We start from the raw sequence: 18851 nt of genomic DNA on the forward strand, positions 1-18851 counted from the left end.
ATTGCACAATGTAATTTATGTATTTGCACAATAGTTGTGTGATTTACATATATTTTATTTATGTTGAATAATATTTTAAAATGTAAAAGACTACTGTACGTGGAAAACTATGCCATTTGATGTGATATTGGAATTCAACTGCCAACACACCACGGCTGATAGATGTAGACTGAACAGGAATATTTAAAAAAATTAAAATATTTCATGCCTTCACAGTCGTTTAGAAACGAAACAAGATCAAACCTTGATTAAAAATCTAATTTAAGAAAAAAAATTTTAAATTTTAATAAAATGTATGTTAAAATTCAACGACAAACACCCCTTACTCTTCTATTGGCTGTAGAGATAGAATAAAACTGCCAATTATATATATAAACATGAGGAGGTGGGCTGTACCAACATAATCTCATCAAGGCTTTTAAACCATTTTAGAACATGACGAAGAGACTGGTGAGAAATCCCAGTTTTCCATAACCAACGTTTAGATCTAATGCTATATTTCCAAATTAAAGACCAATAATGTTATATATTTTTATACTTCGTTCACTAAAATGTAAAAAAATGATTTTTTTAAAATAACAAAATGAAAGTTCAACCTCAAACAATTTCTTAAATAATATATAATGTTATAGATTTAATATAAAACTATTCATATAATCTCATTTAATATTTTAAGTTTTTAAATAATATCAGAGTTATTAAATACATTATGAGAGTTAATATGAGTAGTTATATATTGGAGCAAGGTTTAGATTCAGGGTAAGTCAGGAGAATTAATCCAAATATTTTTTTTTAAAAAAAACTTTAAAATAACATTATTTTAATTAAAAAATAGAAAAAGATCAAAGAAATTTTTACCAAATTTAAACTAAAATTTACCAGATTAATAGAATCATAAGTACACCTGAGTTTTTAACTGCATGTAACTTTACAAGTGACGATTAGCCGGACCAGCAAAGAAACAAAGAAAAGAAAAATTCTATATAATGGCCATCGTTAGTTTGATGACTGCCTGTGTAGATTCTTGTGGAAAAGATCAAAATACTTTCTTTCTTGTCTTCACAGTGGTTTAGAAAAGAAACTTAAGGTTAAACGAGTTTTATTTAAGAGTAATGATTTTACATTGTTCTAAAACAAAAAACAAAAATTGAAACTTCATGGAAATTGATGGACTGAGGAACCTTACGTCACCTTCCATAAAAGATCCACTTGATCAAAGATGGGCCCGCCGGACGGCAATGCATGGTGCTCTCTCCTATAAAGAGCCTTTGGCTCCTAACAAGTATTTCATACATTAATTTCAAGCAGAAACAGAGGGGTACAAATGGGATTAAACAGGTTCTCTCTGCCAGGAGTGGCGGTGATAATGATGATTAATGCCATGCTTCTATCACAAGGGTGTTTGGAGGAAGAACGAATTGCTCTTTTGCAAATCAAAACTTCCTTTGGTGACCACCCAAATCTTAAGTCATCCCCGGTACGCTTTTGGGGAAAAGATGCCATCTGTTGCAGTTGGGAAGGAGTTACCTGCAGCAATTCCACTACAAGACGAGTCGTCGAAATCCATCTTCGAATTTGGACCTCATCTAAGGGAGATTGGTACCTAAATGCATCTATATTTCTTCCCTTCCAAGAACTCAATGTTCTTGACTTGACTGCAAATAACATAGCTGGCTGTGTTGCGAATGAAGGTTTGCCTCTTCATTAAAGACTTCATCTTTCGTAATTTTAGCACGAAAATGAACATATATAAACTGAAATCGATTTATTCTTTTAATTAATCAAATAATTTCTTTGGCTTTATATCCTAACAAGTAACTAGAAATCTTACATGCAGGTTTCGAAAGACTATCAAGGCTTGCCAAATTGGAGGTTCTTTCTTTGGGTGTTAATAACTTCAACAATAACATCTTATCATCCCTCAAAGGAATTTCATCTCTTAAATATCTAGATCTTTATTACAACAAGTTACGAGGATCAATAGACATGAAAGGTACTTATACGCACACAAACACATCATCACAACCAATTGAAAAGGACTCGAAATATTAGACACACATGTTCTATTTATTCTTTGATATGAAGTTACAAATTGATCCCTAAAAGTTTTATATTAACTCTTTTATATTCTTTTCTTAACTCAGAATTTGATTCATTAAGCAATTTGAAGGAGCTATCGCTGGTTGGAAATGGGATCCAAGATTTTGTAACCTTAACAGGTATCAATTAATTAAGGGTCGTTTGATAACTCTTTTATTTCTTTTTTTTTTCTCTTTTTGTTTTTGTGTGTTTTTTTTTTATTTTTAAATAACACAACGCACTTCATATATTTAAATTAATGGGAATCCAAAGCTGGGAGGTGTCATTGTAACCTTTACTCAGTACCGACTTGATTCTCAATCATACCGACCTCGATTTAGGACACCTTGACCCTAGACTTTGCTACACTTCCAGCACCTTAGATTTAACCTTAGTGCTCTACATCCATCTTAAGTTTAACCTTTCAAGTCTCATATTAAGATGATATTTATAGTGTAGTAATTTATAGGGTAGTAATGATTGTTTTTTGTTTTAAATTTTTTTTTGAAAATATATTAAAATAATATATTTTTTAAAAATATATTTTTGACATCTGCACATCAAAATAATCTAAAAATACTAAAAAAATTAACTTCAAATAAACAAAAATAAATAAATAAATAAATAATAATTTTTTTAAAAAATGCAAAAATAAAAGAGTTCTAAGTATATTTTTTCTTTGTAGTGTTTATTTTGATTTAAAATTTATTTTTATTATATTCCAATCCTAAAAAAATAAGACAAGAGGAAGGGATATGTCGGTTATATTCTGACCATGAAAAAAAATCAATCATAAATTATGATTTTTTTATGCATGGCCTAGGAAAACATATTTTTCTCTACTAAATAAAAAAATAATAAATTTCAATTACTAACATACTAAATGTTGAAATATAAAATTAAAATTAAAAAAAAATATAAATTAAGATAAGTTCTATTTGAGTAAATAATACTTTGTGGTGCACCATCATAAAAGCGCATTCTCTTTTAGTAATTAATTAATTAAATAAATATGCCAATGTGAGAATAAAATACTAATTATACCAGACCAGACCTCTATGTACTTTTATTTAAATCAAGCTATATCACAATACTACTAACTTGATCGGGGGCGGGGAGCCTCAACCAATTCATTCTACCATTAACTATTAACCTCCGGTGACTTAGGGTGCATAGTCCAGTAAAAGGGCTCTCCTGTCATCTGCTTGTTGTTATCCTATAAATATATTAACTCCGAGTGGTTTGATAAATTAACCAATTGGGAGTCTGAAAGTACAGTAAATGCTATTTTTTTTTATTTTGAAATGTATAAAAAAAACTATTCATTTATTTTTGACATCAACACATCAAAACAATTTAAAAATAATATAAAAAATTAATTTGAAGTAGAAACTAATAATTAAATTTTGATGAAAAACAGATTAAATCTCAATGTCAAACAGGCACTATGAGCTTATTTGGTGTTGTGGTTGAACCGCCGTTTCTCTATTGTTTTTTGGTTTTTTGTTTTAAATTATTTTTTAAGTTTTTTTTTATTGTTTTAATGTTCTAATATCAAAAATAAATTTTAAAAAATAAAAATATATATATTATTTTAATAGATTTCCAAACAACAAACACTTTAAAATATAATTTCTGCTACACTTTCAAACAAGCTATAATTAGGTGATGAATCATAATTGTTAAATTTAGTTTGATACCAAACCACTGGATTAACCTATAATTTTTTTTCTCAATATTTCAAATAATTAACGATTTTGACGTGAGTGATAATCATGTTGTGGGTTTCCAAATCAAAGATCTGTCTTTTAATTAACTTGTTCTTTGAAGACAAAAATGAATATTTAGGATTTGAAATGTAATTGATTTTGAAATTAATCACTAACCGCTTGTTATAAATATCATGAAGGATCTGAAGGACCATCAAGGCTTAACAAATTGGAGACTCTTGTTTTGGCTGACAATCTCTTAAACAATAGCATCCTATCATCCCTCAAAGGGCTTTCATCTCTCAAATATCTAGATCTTGGTGGCAACCAGTTGCAAGGATCAATAAACATGAAAGGTATTTAGACCCATACAAACACATCATCATAACTAATCGAAAAAGACTCGAAATGTTAGACACACATATAAGTTTCAATTTGAGAATAAAAGGCCTAAAAATTTTATATTAACTCTTTTGTATTCTTTTCTTAACTCAGAATTTGATTCATTGAGCAATTTGGAGATGCTATCGCTGTCCTACAATAAGATCCAAGATTTTGTAGCCTTAACAGGTATCAATTAATTAAAAGCCATTTGATGACTCTTTTATTTCTCTTTTTTTTTCTGTCTATCTTTTTCACTTCAAGTACCCTAGATTTAACCTTAGTGTCCAATATCCATCTTAAGTTTAATATTTCAAGTTTCAGATTAAGTATATTTGGTCTCTTTAGTGTTTAAATTTTATTTTTATTATATTTTAATTCAAAAAAAAATAAGACGAGAGAGGAAGGGATAGGTAGGTCATGTTCCTACCATAAAAAAAGACCAGTCATGATTATTGTTTTTTGTCTACGTGACCTAGGAAAACATATATCTCTATGCTAGATAAAAAAATCATGAATTTTAATTTTTAACATACCAAATGTTAAAAAAAAAAAAAATACTATTTAAATAAATAATACTTTGTAAGTTCATCCACCATAAAAGCACGTTCTCTATTTTGTTAATTAATTAAATAGTTGTGCCAAAGGGTGAATAATATATTAATTATACCAAACCTCTATGTACCTTTATTTAAATCAAGCTACATCACAATACTACTTTAGATTTCGGGCTTGTTTGGTGTTATTGTTGAACTGTTATTTTGTTATTTTTTGAATTGTTTTGTTTTAAAAATAATTTTTTAAAAATTAAAAATATATATTTTAATATATTTTCAAATAAAAAAACATTTTGAAACATAATTTTTACAATACACACTCTCAAACAGGTCCTAAGTTATGTGATGAATAATTATTTAGCTTGATACTTGTTTTTTTTTTTTCAATTTACAACTACACTTCAAATAATTAACAATTTTGAAATGAGTGATAATCATGTAGATGGTTTTCAAATCAAAGACTTGTTTCTTAATTAAATTTTTTTGAAGACAAAAATGAATATTTAGGATTTGAAATGTAATTTATTTTTTTAAAATTAATTACTAACCTAACCGCTTGCTATAAATATCATGCAGGTTATGAAGGACCATCAAGGCTTAACAAATTAGAGAGTCTTGATTTAGGCCATAATAGAATCAACGATAGCACCTTATCATTCTTCAAAGGGTTTTCATCTCTCAAGCATCTATATCTTTATAATCAGTTGGACGGATCAATAGACACGAAAGGTTACATGCCTACATATATTCCTTTTATATATATATTACTAGTATTTTTACAAGAGATAAGATGATTTTATTTTATTTTTTGTTTGTAATTTTAGAATATAGTCTCGAAACTACCTAGTTGATTGGAATCAAATAATCAAAACTGATATTATACATGAAAATAATTAAATTCCCTTTTAATAATTACTACCAGCAACACACTTCCACAACTATTATCTGTTTTCTAAAATATTCTTAATACTTTATTATTAGAATAATAAGGATATGTATTTTTAATAGTACTTCTAAAATTTATTTGGTTTTGTTGTGCTTTCACATAAAAAACCTACTTTAATTAATTATAGAGAAGTAAGGAATTACATAATTATCTCGTAATCATCTTTTACATGTTTTTTCTAGAATAGCATGCTTGCCTTCTCTAAAAACAAATTCTTTATCAATTATAATAATCTTTTACTCTATTTTTTTGCTTTATTAATATGAATAACTTATTTTCTTAAACTCAAATTTACTCAAACGATAGGAATAAATTAAGTTAATCTTGGACTCTTAGCATTTTTGTAAAGCTATTAGAAGAACTAAAGATGTATATAAAAAAAGAATATTTAATACAATGGAAAATAATAGTATATTATTAATGGAAAATAATAAGGATATGGATTTTTTTTCTTTAGATAAATATATGAACAAGGATAATATATTTGTTTTTCATATCAATGGAAAATAATCCTTATTCTTTTGATTTATTATTTTCGTTCATTATTCTTTTATAAAAGTTTTGTTTGTTTTCAATTTACTCATTTAATTACAATTTGTTAAATATTTTGTTTTCAATTCAATCTTTATTCTTTAATTTCTATTTTTTTCTTAGTTTTTTTTGTTAAAATTTTATTAGTTTTCAATTTCAATCAAGGTTTATGTTATTTTATTTTTTTTCAATTGGACCCTCATTATTTTCATTTGTGAAAGTTATTTTTCTTTTCAATTTAATACTCCAATTGAAAATTTTTGCTTGCCCTTTAGATTATTTTTTATTTTGATTTTCACCCTCATTCTTTTAATTAAATTTTTTTTTATTTTAATCCTTTTGTGTAATTGATTTTTTTTCTCAGTTTCATCCTTTAGCTTCTAATTTGTCAGGGATCGAGCTTCATGATTTTTTCATTTATAGTGCTTCCAAACTAATGACCCAAGTCATAAGTTTTAAAGTTAATACGGTTCAACATTCTTTTTTCTTTCTCATTTTCTTTTTCAATTTTATCGTTCTATATTATTTTAAAAAATATTTTTATTTTTATTTTAATCAATCGGTTTCATATGTGTTTTTATTTCTATTATCTTTTAATTGATTTTAATAAATAAATTCAGTAAATAACTAGGTAAATATTTTATTTTTCGAGATCAAATATCTTGATCTACATCTATCTTTTAATTTTTCAAGTTTTTCTTGTAGTTATTGTTAACGATTTGTTTTTCATTTATTTACATGGATGATTATCGATTTATTTAATTAGATACTTGCATAAGCTTTTTGATTTACATTTTGAATTTTTTATGTAAAAAAACACATTAAAATAACTTGTATATCCAGTTTTCTTTTTTAAAAATATATGACTCGCAGTGACACAAATTGCTATATATATATGAGAAAGGGATGCAATTCTAAGTGTATTCAATGGGAAAGACATGAATTGTTTAATAGTCAATATATTTAAACCTAAACCCATATTTTGTATTAAATTTATATGAATGCACAAGCCAATATGACGGTGTGGGGACATGCATATAAAATTATATGCAGAAAACTTAATTGTAATCGACGTTCAAACTAGTTTGAGGATATCTCTTACCATTAAACCAATAAAATAAAATATTTAACATGTAAACTGGGTTTCTTTAGCCCTGTGTATAGACAAAACGTACAAAAAATAAAATATTCATGCCAAAGTTGAAAAAAGAGAAAAATATGAGAAGAGGTTTTAAATAAATAGATTGAATTTAGTTTATGTTATCACATAAACCAAATGAATTATTTAAAATTTATATTAGATATTTTTAGATAAAATGTAAATATAATAATAATGAAGAAAATCATCTCTTACACTAGTTCAATCTTTATTAATAAGTCCTCCAAGTTGTTTAAAAGTTTATGATAATATAGGATTTGGATTATGTAATTTTTGAAACTTTATTATTTTGTTAATTATGCTTTTTCTTTCTTAATAAAATTACAAAATCAATTGATACAATAGTATCTCCTTAGAGTAATAAGAATGTCATTCTAAATGCATCAAGAAAATTATATATATACTTTTATTACTTTTTTTTTATTTTCGTTTTAGGGAAAAATCAAAATTAAAAATTGATACTAAGCACCAATTAAAAATCTCTCAAAACCAATTTCAAATATAATCAAATCATTAAGAAATTGATTACATGTGATTAATTAAACAACCATATTATATTACTACCTCAATGCAAGCCATATAACTAGTTTAGTAATATTTTCCTAGTCCTCGCATATAAGAAGAGTCTTCATTAATTCTATATTGCTCGCCCTCTGTACGATCCTACAATTTCCATTAAATTATTGTATGCTAAATTTCTTTTAACATGGATAATTTGCAGGCATTTGTGAGTTAAAGCATCTCCAGGAACTAGATATCAGCTATAATAATCTCAATGGTTCTTTGCCTTCGTGTTTCTCGAATTTGACAAACCTTCAAGCTTTAGATATCTCTTTCAACCACTTCACTGGGGATATATCCTTGAGTCCCATTGGGAGTCTCACGTCCATTCGAGATCTAAAACTGTCAGACAATCACTTCCAAATACCAATCTCACTTGGCCCATTTTTTAATCTTTCAAACCTCAAGAATTTGAATGGTGACCGTAATGAGATATACGAGTCAACAGAGCTGGTACACAATTTAATTCCAAGGTTCCAGTTACAGAGCCTTTCTTTGGCATGTACTGGATCCGGCGGGACATTTCCGAAATCCTTGTACTATCAACATGACCTTCAATTTGTTGATCTCTCACACATCAAAATGATAGGAGAATTTCCGAGCTGGTTGTTACAAAACAACACAAAACTCGAAGAGCTTTATTTGGTCAACAATTCCCTTTCAGGATCTTTCCAATTAGCAAATCATTCTTTTATGAGTTTGTCACATTTGGATATCTCGAGAAATCACATCCATAATCAAATTCCCACTGAAATTGGAGCATGTTTCCCGAGGTTAGTGTTTTTGAACCTTTCCAGAAATGATTTCGGTGGTAGCATTCCCTCTTCGATCAGCAATATGAGCCTCTTGAAAGTCTTAGATTTGTCCAACAATAGCTTATCAGGCAACATACCCGAGCAGTTGGTGGAAGGTTGCTTATCATTAAAGGTTCTCATGCTTTCAAATAATTATTTGAAAGGCCAGCTTTTCTGGACAAATTTCAACTTAAAATACTTGACCGAGCTGATATTAAGAGGGAATCAGTTAACTGGGATTCTTCCGAATAGCTTGTCTAATTGTTCTGCATTGGAAGCATTGGATGTTAGTCTCAACAATTTATCTGGTAAGATATCGAAATGGATAGGGAATATGTCTTCTTTTCAATATTTAGACCTTTCAGAGAACAATATTTTTGGAAGTCTACCATCCAACTTTTGTTCTTCAAGAACGATGACAGAAGTTTATTTATCAAAAAATAAACTAGAAGGATCACTGATTGGTGCACTCGATGGCTGCCTGTCACTGAATAGATTAGATCTTAGCCATAATTATTTTAGAGGTGGCATTCCCGAGTCAATTGGTTCTTTGTTAGAGTTGAGCTTTCTTCTTTTAGGTTATAATAATCTAGAAGGTGAAATCCCAAGACAGCTGTGCAAACTCAAGAAATTAAGCTTGATTGATCTTTCTCATAATAATTTGTATGGTCATATTCTTCCATGCCTACAGCCTAGCAGCAAATGGTACAGGGAACTGGGAGCATCTATAAATTCTTCTGACAGTGCTCCAGGTCCGACAGCTGCTGCTGCTCCTATGCCCTTAGAAGATCCTTCTGTGAATAAAGCTTTTGAGTTTACATTTAAGAGTGTATCTTATTCATTCAAGGGAATCATCCTCACTTATTTCTCTGGTATCGATCTCTCCTGCAACAATTTGACAGGAGAGATTCCTTTTGAGCTTGGATACCTTGGCAACATCCAGGCATTGAATCTATCCCATAACAGTTTAACAGGTCCAATACCACCTACATTTTCAAACTTGAAGGAAATTGAAAGCCTGGATCTTTCCTACAACAACTTGAATGAGGAAATTCCTCGTCAGCTTCTCGATTTAAACTTTCTATCTGCTTTCAGTGTAGCCCACAATAACTTATCTGGCAAAACACCAGAGATGGTTGCACAATTCGCAACATTTAACAAGTCTAGCTACGAGGGAAATTCGTTGCTTTGTGGACCACCGCTTACCAATAATTGCTTTGGAGAAATATCACCATCATCGTTGCCAAGGTATCAGACTGACAAAAAAGAAGAAAACAGTTTCATTGATATGGAGGTTTTCTATGTGACATTTTCAACGGCATACATCATGGTCCTGTTGGCAATAGGTGCAGTTCTGTACATAAACTCACGTTGGCGACGAGCATGGTTTTACTTTATTGGAGAGAGCATCAATAATTGCCATTACTTTCTTGTAGACAATCTACTTGTGCCAGCCAGGTTCAGACGATTTCAGCCTTATGTCTAAAATGGTATTGACTCTGTGTATACTTTGTTTAGTGTTTACATTTTCAAGTCATGTTGATCAATAAACCAAGTCTTTATAAATGGTGTTAATATATGTTCAAACACTTTGTACCATCCTATAAATAATATTCTGATTTTTTCTTACTTTACTACCAAGAAAAGTTGCAATAAAGCAAATAATTTGTTTTCGATTCTGCTTTCAAGACTAATTTCTTTACTAGTTATATAGTTGTTGGGTCATGCTGGTGAGATATCATGAGAGTTGGTCGGTTCTCTATATTAGAGTTATAATTAAACAACAAAATAAATGTTATATATCCAAAAATATTTTCATAGTTTTAAAATGTTAAAAGTCATAGTTACGAGTTTGTGTGATGTGCTTCTTGGGATAAGGCTTAATATAGATATAAGTAGACTCTCTATCAAGTGTTACTTGTTTTGAAAACTTAATTCCAGTGTTGATTTATGAATTAAGTGTTAATATATCCTATTAATATGATGGAACAAAATTCAAATTTTATTATCGAATGGGTATATAGGCTTCCTTGTAATGAAATCTTAGGCATTTACTAAAACTTCCTAGTTACATTTGAATTCTAGAGTGTGATGTGGTCATTTTGATCTGTATGATGAATATCTATATATTAAGATCATATTTGAAGTGTGGTAACTTCTGTTTTTAAATGCTTTTCAAAAGTATTTATTTTTTTAAAAAAACTAACACTAAATTATATTTTGTGCAATGATCAAGTATGTTGAAGGTTAGAGTTTAGAGTTTAGTGTATTTTAAGGATAGTTTTTTAAGGTTTATGGTTTTTTAGTGGTTTAAGGTTTTTCATGGGGTAAAAGGTTTAAATGTTTCTAGTGGTTTAGGATTTGTTTTAAGGGTTAGATTTTTAGGGTTTAGGGTACTGTACATTTAGGTTTTTTTGTAATTTAGAGTTTATGGTATTTTAAAGGTTAGACTTTAAGGTTTATGGTGTTTTAAGGGTTAGCAGGGTAAAGGTTTTTAGGATTTAGAGTTCTAGAATTTTTTAGAGTTTAGAATTCTAAGATTGTTTTAGGGTTTAGAGTTCTAAGGTTTATGGTATTGTAGGGATTTAGGGTATTGTAGTGGTTTAGGGTTTTTTAGTGGTAGGGTAGGGTTATGGGTATTTCAAGGGTTAAAAGTTTAGAGTTTAGAGGGTTAAGGTTTTTTTAAGGTTTAGGGTATTTTAAGGGTTAAAGTTAGAGTTTGGGAGGGGATATATATATTAGTTTAGGGTATTGTAGATTTATGTTTTTTAGTGATTTAGAATTTAGGATATTTTAAAAGTTATAGTTTAGGGTTTTCTAGGTTTCAGAATTTAGGGTTTAGAGTATTTTATAGTCTAGCCCTGCAGTGAAGCTTGGGTAACGAGGCTAGTATATGTTCTAACACATATTGATTTAATAAATTAAATGTTATATATATCCTAAAATAACATGATGCAACCAAGTCATCTAAAACTAAAGGTTCTGAGTAGTCGTGTGAGGATTTGTCACGGGTAGACAAGAATTTATCCTATACAACTATATATATGGTTTAACATATATTTTTATGGATATATAGGACAGTGTTAGGCTCAAGAAAATATATTGTCGTGCCAAACCAACATAATGTTTAAAGGATCTTGTTTTGCCTATTTTACTTGATTTCATAGATGTCTCGTGATATTTCAAATTTTATAATATTTTCTTTTATACTCTAGGATTTTGATATTATTATCTAGTCTATATCAGTTTTCTAATCTATAAAAAGACATTATAAATCTCTTTAATAGGCATATCAAAAATAAATGTCATTAAGTATATATAAATATTTTTATATATTATAATACTAATTTTAAAAAATTTCTTACTGATTGAAAATCCACTCTTGGAATCGTAATGATAACTTTGTGCGAGAGATATCATCAAATAATTAAATGAGCAAAATGAAAACTTGTTTGGTGCAGGCCTGATTTGCAAAGATATTCTAGACCTTTAACCTAACTTCAGAAACTAGGCTTGAGGATATGGTGCTAGGACTTGTAATGCATTGGTCTAGCTTTTGCTAGGCCAGCTCTCTGAATCAATTCGATGTTTAAGCTTTGCATCCAGGAGCCTCCTTCAAATTCAGCTCCGACCTAGGAAATGATTGCAATGCTTAGTAGTGAAATATCTCTAATACTGATCCAAAACAATTTTTTTTATTAAAAAAAACCCTGCAAGGGTGGGCATTATTTCATGTATTTCAAGGAATGAAGTAGGGTTGTTACTTTTTAGAGAACTATATAAGTTGTTTGTTATATTTTTCTTTATAATAGCCATGTTTTACTAAATTCTCAACTATAAAATCTCTATTTCTCATAATTTTCCTTAATATTTCGTCACAAGTGATCATAATTACTGGCTTCAAAATTAAATTTTGAGTTAAAAGAAATTAATGGACGATGCTGGGCCTCAATTGTTCATAGCAATCAAAGTCAACCCTAGCTAGGTTGATCCGGCAATTCCTTTTTAGTAGAAGAAAAAAGTTGGTTATAAGAATAATTCAATTTTTGTCTACTATTATAAAAGATGTGGATTTATGATATAACTTACAAAACTCTATAGTTAATAAACCTCATACAAAATTAATTTGTAGCAAAATAATATTCTTGCAAAATAGGTTTGGAATCCAAATCCCATGTTAGCAACTCATCGGTAATATTAAGAGATAGAAAATTGATATATGTTAAAAGAGCTTGTAAATATATGAAATATTAACCAAATTGGTCTCCATCCCTGGAGAAAAAACTCAGAACAGGGGTCAACAATCAACAATTACCTACTGTCTAAGCATGAAATCTCTCACACTATACAGATATGTGTCTGTGTGTGTACCAGGATATTAGCCCAAGCTCATGTGATGGCAAATACTGGAGTAGCCAAATGTTTTAAATCCATGGCTACACTCTGTAGAAGAACTTTTCATGAATTCTGTACTCCTGTGTCTTTTGATTCTTATTGCAGTTAGTTCAGGTTTTGTCAAAAATCTCACAAGACAATTCATGATTTTTATTGAGTAGAAATTGTCCAATTCAGGGTACGTAGTTTAAGGATGAAACTATGAAGGGAACTGATTATTAATTATTTCGTCGTTCACTGTACATTTGACACAAGTTAGCAGCTACTAAGGAAAAACTAAAGGGCGGGCTTAACTGTCTGATCATAAGAAACTACCTTAACTAACGCCATCTTTCTCAGTCAACAATAACATTCTTGATGCCGCTAAAATTCCATTTCCATCTTTCTCTTACATTTATCTATTTCTTAATTCAGAAACCCTTTTCAGCTTTATCTGTTGTAAGAACAGAGAAAGAAATTTTTTACTACTATGTTTTCTTGGGAAATCCTTAGAGTTGGCCCGTCGAGTGCTTGCCAATCAACGGACCAGTACAAGAGCATTGCTCAAACAATCAGAAGGGTCTAATCTGTTAGGATACTGGCATGCAAACCCGACAAGACAAAAGGCAAGGAATAAGATAAAATGAGAAATGAGACACACAAGAATTTACGTGGTTCACCCAATTGGGCTACGTCCACAGGCAAGTATAGAAGGATTTTACTAAGTAATGTGGGAATTACAACCTCTCTCAAATAATAGGAGAACAACTAAGAATCTCTCTATTATTAGGAGAAAACACCTCACTTACTCTCTTACAAATACCTCACAATTTTGTGGGATTACTCTCTCTTCACTCTACTCTTCTCTTCTCTATCTTGGTGTGCATATAGGCTTGAATGCATTGCCTATTTATAGGCAAGAGTGAGGGTATAATGGTCATAAATTTAGGAGGAATATATGCCTAACAACTCATCCTCCACTCATACTCCACCAATTATACCAACTCATCCTCCACTCACACTCCACCAATTACAACTCATCTCCCACTCAAATCCCATCAATTATGCCAACTAATTAAAGTGGCTTTACATTCTCCCACTTGAAGACTTTGATGATTTAATCAAGTCTTCACACTTGATTATCTGTGATTCTTCTTCTATCCTTTCTATACTTGCCATCTTCATGCTGCTTACGTTTCTGCTAGGCCATAAGAGGATCTACACCATATATACTTATCAGTGTTGACCGGTTTAGTCAAAGCATCTGCTGGGTTTTCCTTTGTATGAACCTTCTGAAAATCCACACTTCCATCTTCCACAACTTCGCGAACAAAGTGATATTGAACATCTATATGTTTTGTTCTTGAATGAAATGCTGGATTCCTTGCAATATGCAAGGCACTTTGACTATCACAATACAAAAGAATCTTCTCTTGTTTGTGCCCGAGCTCCTCCATAAGTTTCTTCATCCATATTGCTTCTTTGCAAGCTTGTGTAGCTGCCATGTACTCAGCTTCTGTTGTGGACAATGCTACAACAGTCTGAAGTTTAGAGACCCAGCTCACAGCTCCTCCTGCAATTATGAACACATAGCCTGTAGTGGATTTTCTTTTCTCAAGGTCACCGGCAAAATCTGAGTCAACATAACCTCTGACAGTAAATTCTGATCCTCCATAACATAATGCAACATCTGAGGTACCCTTGATGTATCTCAAGATCCTCTTAATAGTATTCCAATGCTCTCTACCAGGATTTGCCATGTATCGACTAGCTGCTCCCACTGCTTGTGCAATGTCTGGTCTTGTACATATCATGGCAAACATTAAACTTCCCACTGCTGATGCATACGGTACTCGAGACATCTCCATCCTCTCTGCTTCATTGCTAGGAGACATACTTGAGGATAATTTGAAGTTAACAGGAAGTGGGGTAGAAATTGGCTTACAATCTTGCATGTTGAAGCGTCGCAAGATCTTCTTCAAATAATTCTTCTGAGAAAGCCAAATCTTCCTCTTACTTCTGTCTCGGTGAATTTGCATCCCTAGAATCTTGTTTGCTGGTCCCAAGTCCTTCATATCAAACTCCCTAGCCAACTGTGCCTTCAATTCTTGGACTCGATCTTTGTTGGGGCCTATCACCAACATGTCATCCACGTACAACAACAGAATGATGAAAACATCATCTTCTTCAAACCTCTTGTAATACGTACAATGGTCTGAACTGAGTCTGTTGTACCCAAGGCTAATTATGAAGGAATCAAATCTCTTGTACCAACACCTCGGCGCCTGTTTGAGACCGTATAGAGATTTGTTCAACCTGCAAACCAAGTTCTCCTTGCCTGTTTCAGCAAAACCCTCTGGTTGGAGCATATAAATTTCTTCTTCAAGTTCTCCATGAAGAAATGCAGTTTTCACATCTAACTGCTCTAGATGAAGATCAAATATAGCACACATTGCCAAGACTACTCTGATTGTAGTAAGTCGTACCACCGGAGAAAATATCTCATTGAAGTCTATTCCTTCTTTCTGAGCATATCCTTTCACCACCAATCTTGCACGATACCGCTCCACTTGATCATTGCCATCACGTTTTATCTTGTAAACCCATTTGTTGCCAATGGCCTTTCTTCCTTGTGGTAGCGGAACAAGATCCCAAGTGTTATTCTTGTGCAGAGCTTCAATCTCCTCTTGCATTGCTGTCATCCACATAGATACATCTGTGCTTTTGATAGCCTCGTGGAAAGTTGAAGGCTCTCCATCCTCTGTTAGAAGACAGTATGCAATGTTACTCTCAGTAACATATTCTGAGTGCCAAGCCGGTGGTCTTCTTTCACGAGTCGACCGCCGAACTTCAGGAGTTTCAGACTCTATTTGTTCTTGCTCTTCATGCTCTGGTGCAGCTTTAGAAGAAGTATGATTCTGAGTATTTTCAATCTGGACTGCTGTAGTCTCCTTTAGAATGCTATTATGTTCTTCCATTTGCATTTTATCTTCTGCAAATATGACATCTCTGCTGATGACTACTTTGTGGGCAGTGGGATCCCACAAGCGATACCCCTTCACTCCATCAGCATATCCTAAGAATACACATTTTCTGGATTTTGAATCCAGTTTGCTAACTTCTTGTGTATTGTACATCACGTACACAGGACTTCCAAATATATGCAATCGAGAATAATCAGCTGGCTTCCCAGTCCACATCTCTATCGGTGTCTTCAGCTCAATTGCAGTTGATGGAGATCGATTTATCACATAACAGGCGGTATTGACTGCTTCTGCCCAAAATGACTTTTCTAGACCTGCAGCCTTCAACATTGCTCTTGTTCTTTCTAATAGAGTTCTGTTCATCCGCTCTGCCACTCCATTTTGTTGTGGAGTGTATGCCGTTGTGAACTGCCTTTTGATACCTTCATGTTGACAGAAGTTATCAAATTCATCACTGGTATATTCTCCTCCATTGTCAGTCCTCAAACACTTGATCTTCTTTTCAGATTCAAGTTCCACCCGCGCTTTGAAAGTTTTAAAGACTGCAAACACATCTGCCTTCCTTCTAATTGGATACACCCAACATCTCCTGGAGAAGTCATCTATGAATGATACAAAGTATCTTGCTCCTCCCAAGGATACAACCGGTGCTTGCCAAACATCAGAGTGAATCAGGTCTAAGATGCATTTGCTCTTAGTTGTTGATGTGCCAAACTTCAACCTGTGCTGTTTACTTGTAACACAGTGCTCACAAAAAGGTAAAGTAACCTTTGTAAGCCCAGGGAGTAACTTCTGATCAGAGAGAACCTTTAAACCTTTCTCTGACATGTGGCCTAGTTTTTGATGCCACATCATCGTCTTCTCTTCTGCAGGACTGGCTGATGCGATTGACGCTTCTGCCCCATGATGTGTTTCTCCCATTAATACAAACATGTTTGCAACTGTCTTTCTCGCCTTTAAAACCACCAGCGCTCCTTTGACAATTTTCATTATTCCATTGTCTGTTCGGATCTTACAGCCAAGACTATCAAATTGTCCTACAGACAAAAGATTCTTCTTCAAGTCTTTCACATGCCGCACTCCTGAAATAGTACGAATTAAGCCATCATACATCTTCAATTTGATGGTGCCAATGCCAGCAATCTCCAAAGCATGATTATCACCCATGAACACTTTGCCTCCAGAGATGGGTTCATATGTATGGAACCAATCTCGATTAGGAGTCATATGCCATGTTGCTCCTGAATCCATTAGCCAGACCTCAGTGAGCTCTTCTCTATCTGTAGAGACTGTCGCTGCTTCACTATATAAAACCTCTCCATCTTCTGAGGTGCTTGCAACACATCCTTGAGCTTTTGATGACTCTGCAGTATTCTCTATACCCTTTTTAAACCAACAATCCTTTTTAAAGTGCCCTTTTTTGCCACAGTTGTAGCATTTCACAGTCTTTTTACTTCTTGATTTGGACCTCCCTTGCCTTTGACTCCCACTGGAGCCACGCTCCGTTGATCTCCCTCTTGACACCAATAATGCCTCTGCTTGGTTTGAACTATTTCTATCTCCTTTATTTTTGCGCCTATTTTCTTCTTCCAAGATGGCGGCTGCAACATCATCAAAGACTAAATAGTCTGTGAGGATATTATTGGTCAAGTTGATAATGAGCTGATCATACGAATCTGGAAGACTTTGAAGTAGAAGCTCTGCACGTTCACTTTCCTCTATTTGTTGACCCAACGTAGTGAGTTGTGAAAATAGAGTCCTTATTGTGTTGATGTGGTCAGTCACCGCCGTGGTTTCTGCCATTCGAAGGGTATAAAGTCTCCGCTTTAAGAAAATCTTATTGTGCAAAGACTTGGACTCATATAGCTTTATTAGAGTCTCCCATATCTCCTTAGCTGTTTTCTTCTCCGCCACACTTGATAATACTTCATCGGCTAATGCTAAATGTATGTTAGCAATAGCATTGCCATCCATCTCATTCCATTTTGCATTATCAGTGATCTCCGCGGGTCGATCCCCAATTGCTGCCAAGCAATTGTCTTTCCTTAAGATTGCCTTGATTCTCATTTTCCAGAGTGAGAAATTGCTCCCATTAAACCTTTCAATCTCGTACTTTGCTGCCATTTTATTCACCGTGATCTATTCAGCTATCACCGTTTCACAGAACTGTAACGTATACAGAAATAGTATCGTGTGAATAATACTTCACTAAGTAAGTTCCCAGGAAAGATTGGAGGGGTCACAAACGGTCCCGCTTAAAACCCAATCTCCTTAGACAGAACTTCCTAGACTGTATTTAATCACCGCACTGACTTTCTATATACGCCAACAGTAACTTATGTGAACAGTACCGTATGGGTGAATAGTGCCGTATAGGTGAATAGTAACTGTATACACGAATAACTTTTGTGTATTAACAACACCAACCAAGAAGGCTCTGATACTACTGTTAGGATACTGGCATGCAAACCCGACAAGACAAAAGGCAAGGAATAAGATAAAATGAGAAATGAGACACACAAGAATTTACGTGGTTCACCCAATTGGGCTACGTCCACAGGCAAGTATAGAAGGATTTTACTAAGTAATGTGGGAATTACAACCTCTCTCAAATAATAGGAGAACAACTAAGAATCTCTCTATTATTAGGAGAAAACACCTCACTTACTCTCTTACAAATACCTCACAATTTTGTGGGATTACTCTCTCTTCACTCTACTCTTCTCTTCTCTATCTTGGTGTGCATATAGGCTTGAATGCATTGCCTATTTATAGG

The 18851-nt window shown here is 32.4% G+C and overlaps 1 protein-coding gene across 2 annotated transcripts; it reads left to right on the forward strand.

The window, feature by feature from the left end:
• The first annotated feature begins 1309 nt into the window (after window positions 1–1309).
• Window positions 1310–10396, forward strand: LOC133674378 (cuscuta receptor 1-like). Of its 2 annotated transcripts, XM_062095444.1 has the most exons (7): window positions 1310–1691; window positions 1838–1993; window positions 2145–2219; window positions 3989–4144; window positions 4284–4358; window positions 5303–5455; window positions 8084–10396. In XM_062095444.1, the coding sequence occupies exons 1-7, from the start codon at window positions 1325–1327 to the stop codon at window positions 10201–10203; spliced, it is 3102 nt and encodes a 1033-aa protein (XP_061951428.1). In that variant the 5' UTR covers window positions 1310–1324; the 3' UTR covers window positions 10204–10396. The 2 variants fall into 2 exon arrangements, with proteins under 2 accessions (XP_061951428.1, XP_061951429.1); XM_062095445.1 differs by lacking the exons at window positions 3989–4144; window positions 4284–4358.
• Window positions 10397–18851: the final 8455 nt, after the last annotated feature.

This window comes from Populus nigra, chromosome 15, assembly GCF_951802175.1.
Source record: "Populus nigra chromosome 15, ddPopNigr1.1, whole genome shotgun sequence".
In the NCBI taxonomy this organism is placed as follows: domain Eukaryota; kingdom Viridiplantae; phylum Streptophyta; class Magnoliopsida; order Malpighiales; family Salicaceae; genus Populus; species Populus nigra.

What these genes read in the sequence shown, in the direction of transcription:
- LOC133674378 (XM_062095444.1), top strand. Translation starts at nt 1,325, where the DNA reads ATGGGATTAAACAGGTTCTCTCTGCCAGGAGTGGCGGTGATAATGATG. An exon ending in TGGCTGTGTTGCGAATGAAG is followed by an intron (nt 1,692 to 1,837) that starts GTTTGCCTCTTC and finishes TCTTACATGCAG; the next exon opens with GTTTCGAAAGACTATCAAGG. An exon ending in AGATTTTGTAGCCTTAACAG is followed by an intron (nt 4,359 to 5,302) that starts GTATCAATTAAT and finishes AATATCATGCAG; the next exon opens with GTTATGAAGGACCATCAAGG.